This window comes from Hypomesus transpacificus, chromosome 16 (genome assembly GCF_021917145.1).
Source record: "Hypomesus transpacificus isolate Combined female chromosome 16, fHypTra1, whole genome shotgun sequence".
Classification (NCBI taxonomy): domain Eukaryota; kingdom Metazoa; phylum Chordata; class Actinopteri; order Osmeriformes; family Osmeridae; genus Hypomesus; species Hypomesus transpacificus.
The window spans coordinates 887,319-906,051 of record NC_061075.1 but is presented as its reverse complement, the minus strand read 5'-3'; the positions used below and the strand labels follow the sequence as shown (position 1 = coordinate 906,051).

The 18,733-nt window shown below is 49.2% G+C and overlaps 2 protein-coding genes across 4 annotated transcripts in view; one reads left to right on the top strand and one right to left on the bottom strand.

The window, feature by feature from the left end:
* The window catches only part of nme7 (NME/NM23 family member 7), a 21,538-nt gene extending 10,325 nt beyond the window's left edge, over positions 1 to 11,213 (top strand). Inside the window, exons 8-13 of one of the 3 annotated variants that reach the window (XM_047037275.1) lie at positions 491 to 555; positions 1,713 to 1,781; positions 2,895 to 2,996; positions 6,103 to 6,153; positions 10,097 to 10,204; positions 11,062 to 11,213. In XM_047037275.1, coding sequence (XP_046893231.1) covers positions 491 to 555; positions 1,713 to 1,781; positions 2,895 to 2,996; positions 6,103 to 6,153; positions 10,097 to 10,204; positions 11,062 to 11,094 — 428 coding nt within the window. In that variant the 3' untranslated portion in view covers positions 11,095 to 11,213. Of the gene's footprint in view, positions 1 to 490; positions 556 to 1,712; positions 1,782 to 2,894; positions 2,997 to 5,446; positions 5,935 to 6,102; positions 6,154 to 10,096; positions 10,205 to 11,061 lie in introns of those variants that run through there. The other 2 variants (XM_047037276.1, XM_047037277.1) reach the window with 2 other exon arrangements.
* On the bottom strand, positions 11,150 to 18,733 carry atp1b1a (ATPase Na+/K+ transporting subunit beta 1a). Its single transcript, XM_047037278.1, has 6 exons — positions 18,478 to 18,733; positions 15,609 to 15,737; positions 13,398 to 13,553; positions 12,982 to 13,166; positions 12,769 to 12,852; positions 11,150 to 12,592 (listed from the first exon to the last, which is right to left on the bottom strand). Exons 1-6 carry the CDS (start codon positions 18,569 to 18,571, stop codon positions 12,335 to 12,337), a joined length of 906 nt encoding a protein of 301 aa, XP_046893234.1. The 5' UTR covers positions 18,572 to 18,733; the 3' UTR covers positions 11,150 to 12,334.

Genomic DNA, 18,733 nt, shown 5'->3' with positions numbered 1-18,733 from the left:
AGATCATCTCTCTGTTTTCTGGGAGGGATCCTAATGTAGCCTGGCACAGTTCGCCGTCCACGGACACTTTAGTGAACGTTGTAGTAGTGTAACCGGTTTCCAGCAGCAGTCAAGCCACGTTAGAAGACAGGGTTGAGGATGTCAGAGATGTGAGACCCCACACACAGAAGATGGCGTCCTGGTAGGCTTGGAGAGACTGCTGTAATCGGGTTTGTAGAAGTGATCTCCCGGGGTGTCTCCAGGCGGTGTGATTAAGCTGCCAGTGTTGCCCTGCTGCTGGTCCTACGTTCCCCTGCCTCCCAGAGGCCTCTCCCACGCCTGCCTCCAGCCTCCCTTCCTGGCGAGGCCAGGAGGGTAGTCTCTAACGAGGCCTGGGGGACTGGCAGGTGTCACCTTGGTTACGGAGATTGTGGGTTGACAGGGAAGCCCTCTTCGAAGGCTTGCTGATAATGATGAGGATGAAGATGATGATGATGATGTCCGTCCACAGGTCAGACAGGGAGAATTCTCAACGCCATCTCAGCTGCTGGCTACCCGGTCTCCGCCCTGCAGATGGTGAGAGTTCATCACATCACAGTACATCACATGACTGTCACAGCACATCACATGACTGTCACAGCACATCACATGACTGTCACAGTACATCACATGACTGTCACAGTACATCACATGACCATCACAGCACATCACATGACTGTCACAGTACATCACATGACTGTCACAGCACATCACATGACCATCACAGTACATCACATGACTGTCACAGTACATCACATGACTGTCACAGTACATCACATGACCATCACAGCACATCACATGACTGTCACAGCACATCACATGACTGTCACAGTACATCACATGACTGTCACAGCACATCACATGACCGTCACAGTACATCACATGACCATCACAGCACATCACATGACTGTCACAGCACATCACATGACTGTCACAGCACATCACATGACTGTCACAGCACATCACATGACTGTCACAGTACATCACATGACCATCACAGTACATCACATGACTGTCACAGTACATCACATGACTGTCACAGTACATCACATGACTGTCACAGTACCTCACATGAACATCTAATGAACTGTGTCAAAGTAAACATGGTTGCTCAATGAATCGCCATGGTAATGAACCCCCCTCCCCCCTCCGCCCAGTGTAGTTAGTCATGTCAGATCACACAGCTCCTCCTTGATCTTATCTGACCTTGTGGTCGAGCCGACCATCACAGCTGAGACCAGCAACCTTCCTGTTGACTCCTCCCCCTCTGACGGGGGGGTGTGGCCTCACACAACCACTCATCAAAGCAGGAAGCAGACTGCTGAATCCTGGCCCCCCAGTCCAGGGTTCTGTGTGGCTGACACACACAGCCTGGTTATTACCATGGAGACCGCTAGGGCCTGGTTATTACCATGGAGACCGCTGGGGCCTGGGTCGTGGTGCTGCATGCCGATAACTAATGAACGTGTGTGTGTAGCATTCAGTGTTCCTAATCAGAAAGGGACAGTCCTAGAAGGCAAGGTTGTAGTAGACACACACACACACGTTCTCTACTTATCAAGGTCAACCAGCCCCTCCCACCCATCCCTTATCACACACTCCCCCACACACACCCACACTCACCCACACCCACCCAGGCTGTCTGTGGGGTGTGTGTTGATCTTGACTGCCTGCTTCCTGGTTGTGTTCCTCAGTTCAGCATGGACCGGGCCAACGCAGAGGAGTTCTACGAGGTTTACAAGGGAGTGGTGACGGAGTACACTGTGAGTGCTGCTTCATCTAGCTGCCCCCTGCTGGCCCTGCTGGCGCTGGGTCCTTCTACACAACTCTCCTTGGGATAGCACTCTCTGAAAGCCATAAGAGAAAGTTATCTTAGCATGCTAATAGTTATTTCCACTGTAGACAACAGTACACTTTTATTCAGAAGGCTTTACGTTGACATCTGCCACCACCCTTTCCCTCCACCCCTCCCCTCACAGGGGGAGATAAATGACTGTTCCTGCTTTGGGAGGGGGAGGGGGGGTGGATATTGTGGGGGAGGGGGGATAGAGGGAGGGAGGGGGTGCTAGCACAAGGAACGTACGGGACCCTGTCTGTTGCCATGTAAGCCAAACACATCACCATTTAGCTCTGTTCAAAGAAGTCAACACAGTCCAGTTTCCCAGTACTTGCCTGGTCAAGGTATAGTAACAGCATATTTACAGGATAGAACTACAGTAGAATAACAGCATAGTTACAGTAGAATAACCGGGTATAGCAACAGTGCCTCTGATGTGGTAGAGAGAGGGAGGGAGAGAGAGACACCTGTCTGGCTGGGTAGAGAGAGACAGGGAGAGAGAGAGACACCTGTCTGGCTGGGTAGAGAGAGACAGGGAGAGAGAGACACCTGTCTGGCTGGAGAGAGAGAGAGAGAGAGAGAGAGAGAGAGAGAGAGACCTGACTAGCTGGGTAGAGAGAGACAGGGAGAGAGAGACACCTGTCTGGCTGGGTAGAAAGTAGAAAGAGACCTGACTGGCTGGGTAGAGAGAGACCTGTCTGGCTGGGGAGTGAGAAAAAGAGAGAGAGAGGGTTGTGTATCTGGGGAAATTGTGGTGCTTCAACACGGGCCGTCCTGTTGCCATGGTTTCCCCTCTCCCTACCTGTGAATAGCTCGCTCATAATGTGCCTGGTCTTAAAGAGGAAGTGTGACCCCACACACACACACAGATGCATGATTTTTTACTGTATGTGAGGTTGTTGCAATTGCTTAAATGCATATAGGTACACATGGGTTCACACACATACACGCACACATACATGCACACAGACATAGTCATGCATTCAGTCCTACCAGGCACTCATGGTGACACTGTGTGTGTGTGTGCGCGCCCCTGTAGAGCATGGTGGCTGAGCTGTGTTCTGGACCCTGCATGGCCCTGGAGATCCAAGCAGCAAGCTCACCCCAGACCTTCAGAGACTTCTGTGGGCCGGCCGACCCGGTGAGTCGACACACGATGGTGGTGATGTTGGTGGTGATAATGTTGGTGTTGCTGGTTCTCTGAGGCAGGAGGACAGGGCTGGTTCTCTGAGCCAGGAGGACAGGGCTGGCTCTCTGAGCCAGGAGGACAGGGCTGGTCCTCTGAGCCAAGAGGACAGGGCTGGTCCTCTGAGGCAGGAGGACAGGTCTGGTTCTCTGAGCCAGGAGGACAGGGCTGGTTCTCTGAGCCAGGAGGACAGGGCTGGTTCTCTGAGCCAGGAAGACAGGGCTGGTTCTCTGAGCCAGGAGGACAGGGCTGGCTCTCTGAGCCAGGAGGACAGGGCTGGCTCTCTGAGGAAGGCGGACAGGGCTGGTTCTCTGAGCCAGGAGGACAGGGCTGGTTCTCTGAGCCAGGAGGACAGGGCTGGTTCTCTGAGGAAGGCGGACAGGGCTGGTTCTCTGAGCCAGGAGGACAGGGCTGGTTCTCTGAGCCAGGAGGACAGGGCTGGTTCTCTGAGCCAGGAGGACAGGGCTGGTTCTCTGAGCCAGGAGGACAGGGCTGGTTCTCTTCGTCCTCGTCAGAGAACATCCCTCACCAGAGCCCTGTTTTCACCCCCTCTCCTTGGGAACGGGGGATTTTCCCAGGCAGGGTCTTAGAGCTGGTTTACTCTGGGAGGTTTAGGTGTAAGGTAGGAGGGTTAGGGTTAAATACCGTGTCAGTGTTCATGTATGTGGGCCATTGGAAACCCATCTGTATAACACAGCACTATGCAGAAGCAAATGGGATTTAATTTAGCCATTAAATCATTAGCTATGCTTAGTCATTAGCCATGCTACCTCATATCACTTAATCTCATAGGCCTTCACCCTCCCCCTACATACACACACACACACACACACAGAGTGCCCGGTACAGTAACCCCACCCCCTCGACCACACAGCGCGCCACAAGCTTAACTGCCACACGGTTTCCTAGGTGACAGACTAACATCTGCTCTTAAAATGGTGGCTGAGCACTCCCCAGTTGAACCTGAGTTCAGAGAGAGCTGTGCAGGCTGGTGTCTCCCCTGGGCTCACCACACCTCAGGACTGCTTCAGAGAGAGCTGTGCAGGCTGGTGTCTAACCTGGGCTCACCACACCTCAGGGCTGCTTCAGAGAGAGCTGTGCAGGCTGGTGTCTCCCCTGGGCTCACCACACCTCAGGACTGCTTCAGAGAGAGCTGTGCAGGCTGGTGTCTCCCCTGGGCTCTGAGCTCACCACACCTCAGGGCTGCTTCAGAGAGAGCTGTGCAGGCTGGTGTCTCCCCTGGGCTCTGAGCTCACCTCAGGACTGCTTCAGAGAGAGCTGTGCAGGCTGGTGTCTAACCTGGGCTCACCACACCTCAGGGCTGCTTCAGAGAGAGCTGTGCAGGCTGGTGTCTAACCTGGGCTCACCACACCTCAGGGCTGCTTCAGAGAGAGCTGTGCAGGCTGGTGTCTCCCCTGGGCTCACCACACCTCAGGACTGCTTCACTTCACTGACTCTTCCACTGGTACTCTCTCTCTTATCTCTATCTCTACTCTCTCTTATCTCTATCTCTCCCTCTCTCTTATCTCTATCTCTCCCTCTCTCTTTCTCTCTCTCTCGTCTGCAACAAGAGAGCTAGAAATTACATTAGGCTTGATGTTAGTCACAGTTAGTTTTTTCTCCTTATTTGTCTCAGGGTATGTGTTTTGTTGTTGTTGCTTTTAGTCATTTAGCAGACGCTCTAATCCAGAGTGCCCTACAGTAAGTACAGGGACATTCCCCTGAGGCAAGTAGGGTGAAGTGCCTTGCCCAAGGACACAACGTCATTTGGCACGGCCGGGAATCGAACTAGCAACCTTCTGATTAATAGCCCGATTCCCTAACCGCTGAGCCATCTCACTCCAGCTGTGAAGCCACGGCCCAATGTATAGTCTAACCTCTGGAAGGGGCATTACTTTTGGCATTTTGACACACTCCTGCAGGGCTAGTCTCCTCTCTCCCTCCCTGCTCCTGCAGGGCTGGTCTCCTCTCCCTTCCTGCTCCTGCAGGGCTGCTCTCCTCTCTCCCTCCCTGCTCCTGCAGGGCTGCTCTCCTCTCTCCCTTCCTGCTCCTGCAGGGCTAGTCTCCTTTTCTTGAGTACGTTCTGGCCTCTGATTGGCCGTGTGTAGGGGAAGGTGGTGTGATGTTTGGAATGTTTCTCCAGGACTGTGTTGACATTTGGTCTTCATCAGCATTGGCTCACCTACATCCTGGTCCTCGCGGTATAGACCTGTGTTTATCTTTCATTTCAGCTTTCCCCCCCTCCAACCCCTCTCTAAACCCTTTAACACCTACCATCACAAACATCTACTGACTGGTCCTAGCAGCGAACAGATAGATGTGATTAGAACCAAACCAGCTCAACAGCTAGAAATGACGCAGCCATCGCATCAGTTGAATCAATAACAGACTGAATTTATCATCAGTCGCAGGCCCTGTTCCTGATAGGATCCTGATTGGCCCAGCCCTGGTATGAGGTTACACTGATGATGTCATTCGTCGGCCAGGAGGATGACACGGGTCCCTGGGGCGCTCCATGCCACTCTGGTCGGCGTGGAGACCAGGAAGTGATGCATTAGGAGAGGGCCTGGTCTGTGAGGAGGAGGAGGAGGGGAGTGAGACCTTTATGCTCACTAAGTGAAGCTGGACTACAGAGATCCTATCCTACAACGGAGCTTCCAGTGAACCACTGCCCCTCTCTCCTGGTTGTGCCCTCTGAAGCCAGAGAGAATCCTGTTCTCCTGAAAGCCTGTGACGACGGTTCACGCCTGAGGACGCCTGAGGACGAGGAGGCCTGAGGACTGCCCGAGGAGGCCTGAGGACGGTATCAGGCCTCTGGATGTTCTGCGGCAGCTTGTGGACCAGACAGGCCGTATCAGGGAGTCAGATGGCTGAGCGGTGAGGGAGTCGGGCTAGTAATCAGAAGGTTACCGGATCGATTCCCCGCCGTGCCAAATGACGTTGTATCCTTGGGCAAGGCACTTCACCCTACTTGCCTCGGGGGGAATGTCCCTGTACTTAATGTAACGCTCTGGATAAGAGCGTCTACTAAATGTAAATGTATCTGTTCTCCTCTCCCCAGCTGGCCAGACGAACACCAGAGATCCTCTGCACCACAGCGGCTCGGTTAACAGTTGCGTTATTGATTATTTTGGTCTGGCCTGTCCCATGTGAAGGCTGATCTTTAAATAGCGTGGGGTGAGGAGATAAACGTCACATGGCGCATGAGCTGACCTATCACACGGAGCTGGACTCTGAAGGAGATGATGATGATGGTGTTCCCTCTCCTCACCCAGCCCCCTGGTGTCCCCTCTCCTCACCCAGTCCCCTGGTGTCCCCCCTCCTCACCCAGCCCCCTGGTGTCCCCCTCCTCACCCAGGGCTGGGGCTGTGTCACGGGGCCTGCCTTGTCTCCCAGTCTCATGATGCGTCCTGATAGCTGAACAACAGTCCTACTGTTACACTCCATGACCATAGGCTGCCTGACCTCTGTCTCTTTATCTCTCTCTCCCTGTCTCTCTCTGTCTATATTTCTCTCTCCCTCCCTGTCTCTCTCTCTGTCTATGTATCTGTATGTATGTCTGTCTCCCTATCTCTCTCTCTCAATTCAATTAACTTCTTGAATGTTCAGGCTTAACAATGTTGTCAGAGCAGTTCACAGTGAGGGACGATACATCAGACCTTAATCATCATCGATCATAAAACCATTATAATGCCAAGTAACAGCTAATGTGTATTTATAATCATCTATCAATTTTCTATTTCCAGTGCCTCTCTCTCTGTGTGTCCTTGGGAGCAGAGATATGGGGGGGGGGGGGGGGGGGGGGGGGGGGGGGGGGGGTTGCCATGGCACTAGGCTCTCAGGAGTTCAGCCCTGCCCTGGCTTTGATCTCTGCTTGGTGAGACTGTTACCCCAGGATCTGTCACTCTGATGGCTCCAGTCAGGCCAGGGCACCTCTAACTCCTGCAGGCAGAGCGATAGACAACTGCTGTTATTATTATCAGTAGTAGTAGTACTATGGTTATCATAGTTCAAATTCACCAGTCGGGCCTGTTTGTGGCTAAATGGAGCCGCTCTGAGGCAACCTTGAACCCCAACAACATCGCCATCGTTATACGTGTGAACAGAAGAGCTAGCGCGCCGCGGGGCTCATTAAAATGAAATTAAGCTCTTGCACCGCAGCTCACTTGTGGGTAACTAATGCAATTACCGAGAGCCGGCTCTGGCCGGGAATTCTTTCAACGCCGGGCAAATCTCCCCTTTAATTTTCCTCTCTCAGTCGCTGCATCGCGCGGTAGCCTACGACACAACAAGGCGCCTTGTCAAGGTCGGTGTACTGTACGGACGAGCTGGTTACACACCCTGAATGTTTACCTTCATCAGAAACAACCTTGGGCTCAGGTACTCTCCTGCCCTGGAGAGAAGCTCGGTGAAGGCTAGCTTTGATTACATTAGCAAGACAGATTTAGTCAAAGGATTTTGTCGCCAAGGAATTTCCGAAATTGATAGCGGATTATTGTCATTGTTTTAGCGTTTTTTCCAGAAACGAACTTTGTTTGTGTGGCGTGGATGCTTTCATGTGATTTGGGTTGTTGTTTTGACCGAGTTTAGAAATGAGTGACTGTGGGAGGCAGTTTATGACCTTGAACACCCGGTTCCTCGTTCCAGTTTGGGCCCGTCGTAAAGTAGGAAGAATGCCGTTTCCCCCCCACAGACCTCTGTAACGGCGGCTTTCTCCTCAGACACAAATGTAGCTCTGCACTTTGGTGAAATGAGGGCACCACAAAACCCACCAAGAGCTTTCCTTCATAGCTTTCTGTTAGCAAACAAACAGCCTCTGAAGATTTGAGGGGGGAGAGAGCGAGAGTGGAAACTCTCCCTTGCTTATTGTTTGGTACCGGTGAGAACAATTGTAAAGACTGGCATAAGTGCCTGTTGCTCAACCAATAACAGTGTTTAAGTGTGAGAGCAGCGGAGTGTTGTGTGGTCGCTGTGTTGTGCGCGCTACACCTGGGTGAAGGCTGGCGTGACGAACACACAGAGCACTATGGGTAACGGGGCCTGTGAGTATGTATGCCTAAACATGTTCCCACCGGATCACTGCTTCATTATGTTTGCTGTTCTGGCACCGCTCCCTGTTTTACCCTTTCACCTTCTATCCCTCCCTTCTCCGCTAATGGTACTTTCTCTCTTTTTGTTCTCCCTTTCTCTATCTCTCTTTCACACCTTTCTTTCTCTATCTCTCCTCTTTTCTCTCTCCTTTCTCTCTTTCCCTCTCGATCTTTCACCCTTCCCTCCTCTCTGTTCCTTGTGTACATGCGCTGTATTTAAATTCTGCTGAAGGTTGATGAAGAAGAAAATGTCCCAATACCTTTTTTAACAGACTGATAGATAGGGTACAGATCTCTCTCTCTCTCATGCTCTCTCTCTCATGCTCTCTCTCTCTCCTGCTCTCTCTCTCTCTCCTGCTCTCTCTCTCCTGCTCTCTCTCTCATGCTCTCTCTCTCTCTCTCATACTCTATCTCTCATGCTCTCTCTCATGCTCTCTCTCTCATGCTCTCTCTCTCATGCTCTCTCTCTCTCCTGCTCTCTCTCTCTCTCCTGCTCTCTCTCTCCTGCTCTCTCTCTCATGCTCTCTCTCTCTCCTGCTCTCTCTCATGCTCTCTCTCTCATGCTCTCTCTCTCATGCTCTCTCTCTCTCCTGCTCTCTCTCTCTCTCCTGCTCTCTCTCTCCTGCTCTCTCTCTCATGCTCTCTCTCTCTCTCTCTCTCATACTCTCTCTCATGCTCTCTCTCTCCTGCTCTCTCTCTCTCTCTCTCTCTCTCTCTCTCTCATGCTCTCTCTCCTGCTCTCTCTCTCATGCTCTCTCTCTCTCTCTCTCTCTCTCTCATGCTCTCTCTCTCTCATGCTCTCTCTCTCTCATGCTCTCTCTCTCATGCTCGCTCTCTCTCTCATGCTCTCTCTCTCCTGCTCTCTCTCTCTCATGCTCTCTCTCTCCTGCTCTCTCTCTCTCCTGCTCTCTCTCTCCCACTCTCTCTCTCTCTCATACTCTATCTCTCATGCTCTCTCTCTCTCTCATGCTCTCTCTCATGCTCTCTCTCCTGCTCTCTCTCTCATGCTCTCTCTCTCATGCTCTCTCTCTCATGCTCTATCTCTCTCCTGCTCTCTCTCTCCTGCTCTCTCTCTCATGCTCTCTCTCTCTCTCTCTCTCATACTCTCTCTCTCTCTCATGCTCTCTCTCTCCTGCTCTCTCTCTCTCTCTCTCATGCTCTCTCTCCTGCTCTCTCTCTCATGCTCTCTCTCTCTCTCATGCTCTCTCTCTCTCATGCTCTCTCTCTCTCATGCTCTCTCTCTCATGCTCGCTCTCTCTCTCATGCTCTCTCTCTCCTGCTCTCTCTCTCTCATGCTCTCTCTCTCCTGCTCTCTCTCTCTCCTGCTCTCTCTCTCCCGCTCTCTCTCTCTCATACTCTCTATCTCTCATGCTCTCTCTCTCTCTCTCTCTCTCTCTCTCTCTCTCTCTCTCTCATGCTCTCTCTCATGCTCTCTCTCCTGCTCTCTCTCTCCTGCTCTCTCTCTCCTGCTCTCTCTCTCTCTCATACTCTCTATCTCTCATGCTCCCTCTCTCATGCTCTCTCTTATGCTCTCTCTCATGCTCTCTCTCATGCTCTCTCTCATGTTCTCTCTCTCATGTTCTCTCTCTCATGCTCTCTCTCTCATGCTCTCTATCTCTCATGCTCCTTGTCTTGCTGCTGGCATACTTGTGTGTTGTGTTGTGAGATCCTCCGCATGATGACGTGTGGTATGGAGAGCAGTGTGTTGGAGTCTGAAAGGCATGTGTTGCCCCCAGCAGCCCTGAGCCGCTCTCCTCTAGAACCCCAACACTCCCGCCTCATCAACGGAAACACAGCGCTCATCTGGTCCCTGTGATGTCCACAGCGCTCGCTTGACTATTCCCACCTGTTGCTACGGAGGAAACACCGTCACATTAGACCCCTTTGTACATGCGAACCAACATGCATCACACCGTGCCACGTCAAACTGACTGTCCTGATTCCTGTTCCTTGTCCCTTCAACAGGAGATCGCGAGGCACCTACGGCCGACCACCCTGAGAGCTCTCTTCGGCAAGACCAAGGTCCAGAACGCCGTCCACTGCACCGACCTCCCCGAGGATGGGGTGTTGGAGGTAGGTGACACCCGGGCTTACTCCTCACAGCAGCCAGACCGCAGATGCAGCTCCACGTGGCCCGCTATGCGTGCGCCTGGCCGCTGGATTGCAGCGGTCAAGACAACAACAGACACAATGTGTACTGAGAGATTCAGACTGATCTAGATCTAGTGTAACTGTTCATGTGACTGGTTTGTCATGAACGTGTTAAATTGAACATTAACACTGATCTATACCCAGCAGTACCACTGATCTATATCCTCTACCACTGAGCTATACCCTCTTATCTATACCCTCTCCCGGGGGCTGTGGTTCTGGCTGGTGGCTGCCTGGTTCTCCAGCACACCTGGGTCCCAGCCTGGCACAGACCCAGTCCCATGACTGGTCAGTGGGCCAGCGCTCGCTCAGATCCCACGGAGGTCTGGAGGCAGGAGAAGAATGGCAGGACACTTTGAAACAAAAGCATTGTTTGGAAGGCAGTGGGCCTGGTCATGTGACGTCACAGTGCAGGCAAGCTCCTGATCTGCAGACTTCAGCAGACAAACGGGCCCTTGTTAATCATTAGCCTGTGACTGGCTGAGCTTCCACATTCCCAAGCCAGGTTCTTAGTGGAACTTTAGGTCCTGCTAGCAGTGGACTCTCTCTCTTTCTGTCTCTGTCTCTCTTTCATTCTCTCTGTCTGTTTCTCATTCTGTTTTTCTCTCTCTCTCGTCAACCCTAACCTTGCTTCCGGCAGTCTGATAGTCAGAACACGCCGTGGAGTGTAAACGATCACAATATGACAGGCTAGGTGACTTATCAACGTGTAACACCTATCCATCATCTGCCTGTCAGGAAGTGGTAAATTAATCTTCTTTGTGTTTGTCTGTTTGCAGGTGCAGTATTTTTTCAAGATCATGGATGACTGAAGCTACGATTCCTGCCTGTCTGTTATGTATTCAAAGAAGACACTTCAACACTGGCTCATTTTTCCATTTATTTGTTTTTCGGTCTTACCCAGATTAAATAAAATGACAAGAGCAGATGATCTCCTGGCAAGTGTTCTGATGTTTAACATTGAATTGAAGCACTTTTACACCAACAAAACGTCCTATTACACGGGGAACTGCATCGATTCTGATATTCCAACCTTTGACCAGAGACTTTGGTATTTGGTTTATACAGACACTTTTTCCTGCGAAAAAAAATAATTGTACAACTGCATAAATATAAAATTCTTCCACCATGAAAATGGCTAAAACATTCAATAGAAAGTTACACCACATCATGTGATGTTTCCAGCAAAAAAATAGTTTTTTTTTTTCTTCTTTGTTTATGTTTTCTTAAAAGCACTGAGTTGCCACTGTTGCCTCACAGCTTGACACTACAGAACACGAGGAAGTAGAAGCCATAAAACAGAAAGGTCATCTAACTCCTGTCCCCACATCTAAGCTCAACCTAAAAGAAAGAGAGTTTCTCCTACAATCAACTTAGAAGACATAACAGAAATAGGAGAGGGATTCAATGGAGTGCAGCCATGTTGTCATACAGGAGACTGTGTCCTGGGCATACCGAGCCAGTGTTTTCAGTTAGTAGGAATACAGGAACACATCCAAACGTGAACACACACACCTCGCACACAGACACAAACTAGTACACTCACACACATGCACACACACACCTTGGACCACTAAAGCAGACAGAAGACAACAGAATTAACATCTTGGCTTGGAAAGGACCATTGTATGTGAGTACTGCACTGGACACTCCAAACAATATCTAGAAACCACACCATGCAGAATGACACAGGGACAGAAACACTGCTGGCTATGTATCAGTAGTGGAATTGCAATTTACAGTAATAGATGAACACGTCCCATGGCTCGAGGAATATTCTCATTTACAGTAGAATAAATATTTAGCTATTGCTACTCTTCCTGTAATGTACATTCTAACTCTAGACAAATGCAGAAAAGCTAGTGTAAAGCACACAGATTAAGTGAAGGTCCCGTAGATTATGAAAGTTTGTTCCAAGACTAGTCATGTTTTTCTTTTCTTTTTGATTATTTTCTTTTTAAACGTTTTTTCTTTTTCATTTGAACTCTTTATTTCTCTAAATTAGTTTGTTTTGAAATGGGTCAGAGTGTAGAGTTATGACGGTAGCTGAGGTCATGAAGTGATGGTGAGTTTAACGTCAAAACGTCCCTGGTAGCGATCCTTCTCGCTGTAGTCAATGTTCCCTCCGAAAGCTTTGCACTCAATGCGCAGCTCTCTGTTGAGGGTGATGTTGGTAAACTGGATGGCCAGGAGGGGCTGGAGGTAGTTTGGGTGCAGCAGCTTGCCGTAGTAGGGGTAGTACTGCAGGGGGAATCCACCTCCCATCCCAATGTACTGGATCTCTCCGATCTTCCCTTCGTCCTCATCCCTCTGAAACACAGGGAGGCGTCAGGGTTAGGAACTATGCCAAAGAAGGCCTGGTCAGACTGGACTGTCAGGCCTGGACTGTCAGACTCGAGAGAGCGTCCTACCCTGAAGCATAGCTAGGGGATGACCCCGTGTGACCCTGGAGCATAGCTAGGGGATGACCCCGTCGTGACCCCTACCTTGTTAGTGCAGTAGATGGGGATCAAGTTGGGATGGAGTTTGACCTGGACTGGTATTGGCAAGGCGCTACTGTTGGTCGGAGGCTGAAAGAAGACATCAAACGCTGTAATTAACGCCACAGGGAGACCCATATAGGTGATAACCTGCACAAACACAGTCCTCAGAGAGCTCAGTCATGGCTGAGTATCTACAGAGTATTTCTGCAGACTCACCTTTGGTCTGAAGTTGACGATCCTGTTGAGCTTGACGAGCAGACATGGCTTCCCGCTTTGGAAGCCAAAGGTTTTGTCTTCCATCCCAGAGCATCCCTTCAGCCAGGTCCTCTTGAACCTGCAGGCCTTCCTGGCCCCGTCTGCGCTCTCCAGCTCCCCGCGATCCATGTACGTGCCTGGCACCTCTGCACACAGCAGGAGAGGGGAGGGGTTCAACACACACCTGGACAGACAGTTTAACATGCACCTTTGTGTTGGAAAACGGCCCCTCTAGAACAAGCTCACGACGGGTTTCATTCTGAAGTTTAGTGGGCAAGGTTTGGGGGGTTTTCGGGGGTAGCTGATGTGTAGCGGGGGTCAGCTATGATCGACACGTCCCCAACAGGGATGCAAACTCTCAGCTACATGGTACTGACCTCCACAGTCTTCAAAGTTCATCTCGTTGGTCTGGTTTTCTTCATCATACCTCTCCAGGAACGTGACCATGCTGTCCACGTACTTCTTATAAGTCGTCTCGTCATTTATGTTGAAAGATATTTCGGATTTTTCCGAGCGTGGGGTGTGTGTCAGACCTGTGTGGGAGAAAGCGCTCGTTCACAACCCTGGCTCAGTCCCTCACACAACCCTCCTCCAGTAGTAATGAACATTTTGTGAGTTTTCTCATTTCCATTAATAGATAAACATATTAAAACAAGGAATACACAAATTTCCAGTAATAAATTAACAGGTTCATCAATTTGAGGAATATTTTAAATTATCATCAATATTTGCTATGGCTTGTGTTGCAGTTTTCATTCTGGATTTATCCGGACAAAGACTGTGCCAGCGTGCTAAACAATATGTTTGGCCGGATTAGTAAAAATCCCGAAAATTCTCAACCCCGTTAAGCAAGCAAGGACGAAGTTTGAATAAGCATCAGACAGTTTTCTAAATAGATTGACTCCAAATTCAAAGGAAATCTGCACAAAATAAGTACATACAGCCAGCAGATATATAAAAGACTTTCTATGTAATCACTAATTTACAAGATTCTCCTTGCCGACAATAGTTCAAATACATGCATAACACCTTGGTTATCCACTCACCATTAAAACCCTAACTAGCTAACTAACGTTTTGAGGGTTCCAAACATGAGCTTTGAAAACTCCCTCTCAGTAATTTTCCACAGATCGTCTGTTCAAGGCCATGGGAGGGCGTGGCCTAAGCAGAGTGACGAACGAGGAAGAGAGAGAGAGAGGGAACGTCACATTGTGTGAAATCCTGTAACTTTGTGTTTTTAACAGGGGTTTTTTTACACCAAAACAGCCCTCTGTTATTCAGCACATCCTACACCTTCTGACATCCACATTTTGAATTACAGAATCTTGGATGGAAAACCCTCAAGAACAGGAGCATTTTTCACTTTGATTCACTTTGTGCTCAAAGTCAGGGCTTGTGAAAGTGTGCTGGTGCCCCTGCCCCCACTCACCCACTCTGACTCACGTGCCTCCCTCCCTCTCTCTCTCTCTCTCCCTTTCCCCCTCTCTCTCTTCTTTTCTCTCTCTCCTTTTTCCTCTCTCTCTCTCTCTCTCCCCCTTTCCCTCTCTCTCAATGGAAACTTTTAGCCCCAGAATGGGAGGCGGGACCAGGGTTCTTAAACCAAGCTGTCCTTGTCATTCTTTTATCAAGGCACCAATGGAAACTCACTTCAACCCCACCACACTCCACACCTACTTATGTCGTTGCTTTACTGGGCCCTTTCTGTGATAGTCCACTTCTTAGTGAGGGGAAATGGCCGTCAGGCAAACCGTCAGGCAGACTGCTCCTTGTGTGTAAGGCCAGTCATTTACAATGACTGCTAAAAATACCGCCAAGGCGACAGTGTGTGCTATGCAAACAGTCAGTGGCACAGTGCAGAGTGGCTGGGTCGGGCAGGGATGCCTTGGCACCAAGGGTGCAGCGCTGCTTCTAAACTCTCTCTGAGATTATGGAAGCAGCGTGAGCCAACACAAAAGGTTGCACTGTTTTGTTTCTTTACATCTGCTTTCAGAAGATTACAGAATAGGAAGAAAAAAAATCTTCCCGGAAGAAAAAATAAGCTTTGGGAGGTTACTTCGCACATTCTGTGAAAAGCAAATGATTGAGATTTGTATATGCATTGGTGTTTGTGTATGTTATATTGCGTGCGTGTTAGCTGTGTAAGCTCCCAGGAGGAGGCTGTCGTGAGGAGAGATGGGCATCATTCCTGTGAGGGTGTTTCCCCCAGACACGGTAAAACACCCTCAGGCAGACAGGAACACTGAAGGACAAAATGGCTGCACCTCTCCGAGGTCACACACAGACACACATTTTAACTAGCCGCTCAGACGCCAGCTTGAGCAGGAACCATTCGACACACACACCAAGGCTCAAGAACATGAAAGCACTGGAGTCGTTATGGCTAGCTGCTAGCACATTAGCTGCATGTTCAAGGTCAAGACACCTGGTTTAGGCAGGACTCTAGTGTAACCTGTTCTGCTGGCTTGCTGGAATCTGCACTCGTACACACCAACTAACACAGAATGAATGACCTTCGCACCATAGCATTAGCTTAGCATCCTGGCGGTGATGAAGCGGTTCTGGGGAGGGGGGGTGGGGGCGGGTCTTACCTGGGGGGGCCACGCGGTCCTGGTAGGTGGGTTTGTAGTTGCTCAGGGTCAGGAGAAGGGCCTGGATGGTCCCGATGAAGATCCCTGCCAGGCATCCGTAGAATATCACGTAGAACAAGAAGATCTTGACTGTGGAACAGAGGAACACGAGCACTCGTTACAGAATGTGTCGACAGTGAGTTCACGCCTGAGTTTTTAGGGCTAATCGCTTTCTGCGACTGCTTGGATTCCACCCTTTAGTTTTGACGTTTTCTTGTCTTGTGTTGATGTGATGTACAGTCCTACCGTCCTGTTGTCTGGGTGGTTACAGAGATAACAGAATGAAGCCTTGAAACCAATGTCTTAAATTCTGCCCCACTATAGAAATTACTCATCAGATCAGTTGCTTACTGGCAGAAAAGTCAACATTTCAGAGCCCGTAAGCTTCAGACAGCAGGGGAAAAGGTATGCAGCAACATCAAAACATCTAACACCAAATGTTCATCACACATCCGTTTTTACTACGACACGTCTAAACCCTCTGCAGTTGTAAGCCTGCACTAGAAGGAGACTCGTTAACCTTTGCACCCGCGATCCGCTGTGAACGCAGATCTGAAGGACTTTTCTCTGAAGCCCTACTGGGTTTTATTAGACGGTGCTTTCTGTTAAGATCACCAACTCCAAGGTTACTGAATGCTTACGAAACCCTGTTGCTTCTGAACTCTAGTAAACGCACCCCCTGACTGGATGCACTGACAGAAAGGGTCGTCTCTGAACTCTAGTAAACGAACACCCAGACTGGATGCCCTGACAGACAGGGTCGCCTCTCCAGTCTGACTGGATGAGTCACTGTGTGTGAGCCCAGCGTTTCACCCGCCCCTCTCCCCCCCCCCCCCCCTCCCCTCCCCAGCAACAGGTTTGACAAGCAAGAGCACATGTTGGTAAAAACATGCTTACTACAGGGGATGGTATTCCTTCAGTGTTTCGGCTCTGCTTCAGCCTATCATGAACGGCAGTCTGATGTTTCATGAAGAACATCATGTTTACCCTCAACATAGTGATTAAAGAATTGTGTGTGTGAGGTGCAATTGGCTATTCAGATCCCTAACCAAAATCGAATTTGAGACAAAATCCTAAGTAGGATATCTGAATAATTGAAACGGCATGACACTTTGGGTCTCTGTAAAGGTCGTCTAACAGTGTTAACATAAATTGGTCTCCAAATATACATTTTCATCCCAATCTGATTGTTAAATTTGTTCTCTCACACAAGGCCTGCTTTTGACAACCTCTCACCACATCTCCTAGCCCCTCCCCCATATCACAGCAGTCTGTCGTGTGTCGTGATGAGAACACAGACATGTTGTAGCACCCCTGAAGACGTAGCACGAGAGCGGTCACTTCTGTCGACAGGCTGGGCATGTCACACGACACAGACTCGTAGTGGCGCGCACCTTGACTTTTCGAACACGACTTAATCGTCATTAGCCCACCGACATCAGAAAAAAAGAGGTGTCGTCGAAGCCAATAGCTTGAATCGTTATCGCTGAATGAATGTCAGAGTGTCACATTCAGGGGAACACAATCTTTCTCTCACTCGGAGATAACTTGAGATCGCGTTCCCTATTTGGCGACCATTATTGCACGATTTCATGCCACAAGTGGTCCAATCGAGGATTTCTCGTACTTTAAATCTAATGGGCGTATATTTTGTTTGTCTGAATAACTTAAAATACCATAAATCAAATGATTAAATCTAGCAATGGCTTGTGCAACACAACTTTTTACACAACGGGAAGGGGTGGCAATATGACTAACATGTGAGGCATGAGCGGATCTTCCTCTTCCTATTCACTCGAATGGGGTCGGATAAAAAGATTGGTTTCAAGATACAACTAAATAAACTGCAGGGGCACCGTGCGCACGACGGTAACAGTGTAACGTTGGTGTAAGGAAAAAGTCTCGTTGTGACAACCATAGTAGCCTACCGCTCATGGGTAAATCAATACTCATTGTTAGCTTCATTTACATTAGATTGCCGGAGCTCCCGGCTTCAAAACTAATGTGAAAACAGGAAGACTACCTTGAGTAACCTTGGGAACGGGGTATTTTTCATTCCCTGTGTAAATAAAGGATCGACCAAGACTACTGTGAAGCCTCAAGTATGTGATTATTTAAGATTGATTGGACGCGGTAGTTCCTCCACTGTAAACGGGTAGACTCATTGAAAGCTAGCCTATATGCTCGTCTAGGCTGATCCGTGTCTGTGCCTTCAGCGCTCCAGTGCAACCGGTGACAAAAATAAAGATGAGCAATATCTCATACATCTCTTGTTATTATATTTTCGAACTCTTGGACGTCACCATGGAATGCCAATTGTGTCCTTCAAAATGACCTCTTGAAATGACGCCCACACTGACGGCTCTCCCTTTGAGCAAATGACCTGATTAACGTCAATACTTTACTAAAAGAACGTTATTAGCCTAGTACTACTCTTAGCAAACAGCAAAGGAAAGTAGACATTAATACAGAAATATCAAATAGGCCTACGTCAGTTTTATAACGTGTCTATTATGCTATAACTAACTGATCCTCATCAACTTATAACATTAGACCGTTTAGTTGGAAATGTATTTAGTGGGCTAATTTCATTTGAGTCTTTTTTGTGTGGATCCATTTTCCATTGAAAAGGAAAGTCACGACGCAGCAGCTACAAGTCGGCTCAAACAGGTGCTCGTGTTTTTCAATGAGGAAATGGACGGGTCATCCATGCGCTTTTACGCGATCTAAGTCCAAAAATAAGCTACAAAGGACATCGTATTCCAACCCTGTGACATATTATCGGGAAACTCGTCGATTACAATTATTTTAAAAGGGGCTGACTACTTACACCAACTGCCCCCAGTGCGTCCAAGAAATTCCTTTTTCTCTGAATTCCACACAAAGCTCCTCCATCCACCGTCTCCATCTTTATTTGCCGACATATTCTTCCTTTCAATTTCCCTTTTTCAATTAATTTACTTGTATGGTCCTAGGTACACCGATTACGGTCCCTCTACAGAAATTGTAAAAAGGACAGTTTTGTACCCGGCACTCACTATTGTACCACTCACAATTTATCTCTGACGGCGACCGACTCCGCCCGT

What these genes read in the sequence shown, in the direction of transcription:
- atp1b1a (XM_047037278.1), bottom strand. Translation starts at nt 18,571, where the DNA reads ATGTCGGCAAATAAAGATGGAGACGGTGGATGGAGGAGCTTTGTGTGG. An exon ending in ACGCACTGGGGGCAGTTGGT is followed by an intron (nt 15,738 to 18,477) that starts GTAAGTAGTCAG and finishes TCTGTTCCACAG; the next exon opens with TCAAGATCTTCTTGTTCTAC. An exon ending in GGACCGCGTGGCCCCCCCAG is followed by an intron (nt 13,554 to 15,608) that starts GTAAGACCCGCC and finishes TCTCCCACACAG; the next exon opens with GTCTGACACACACCCCACGC.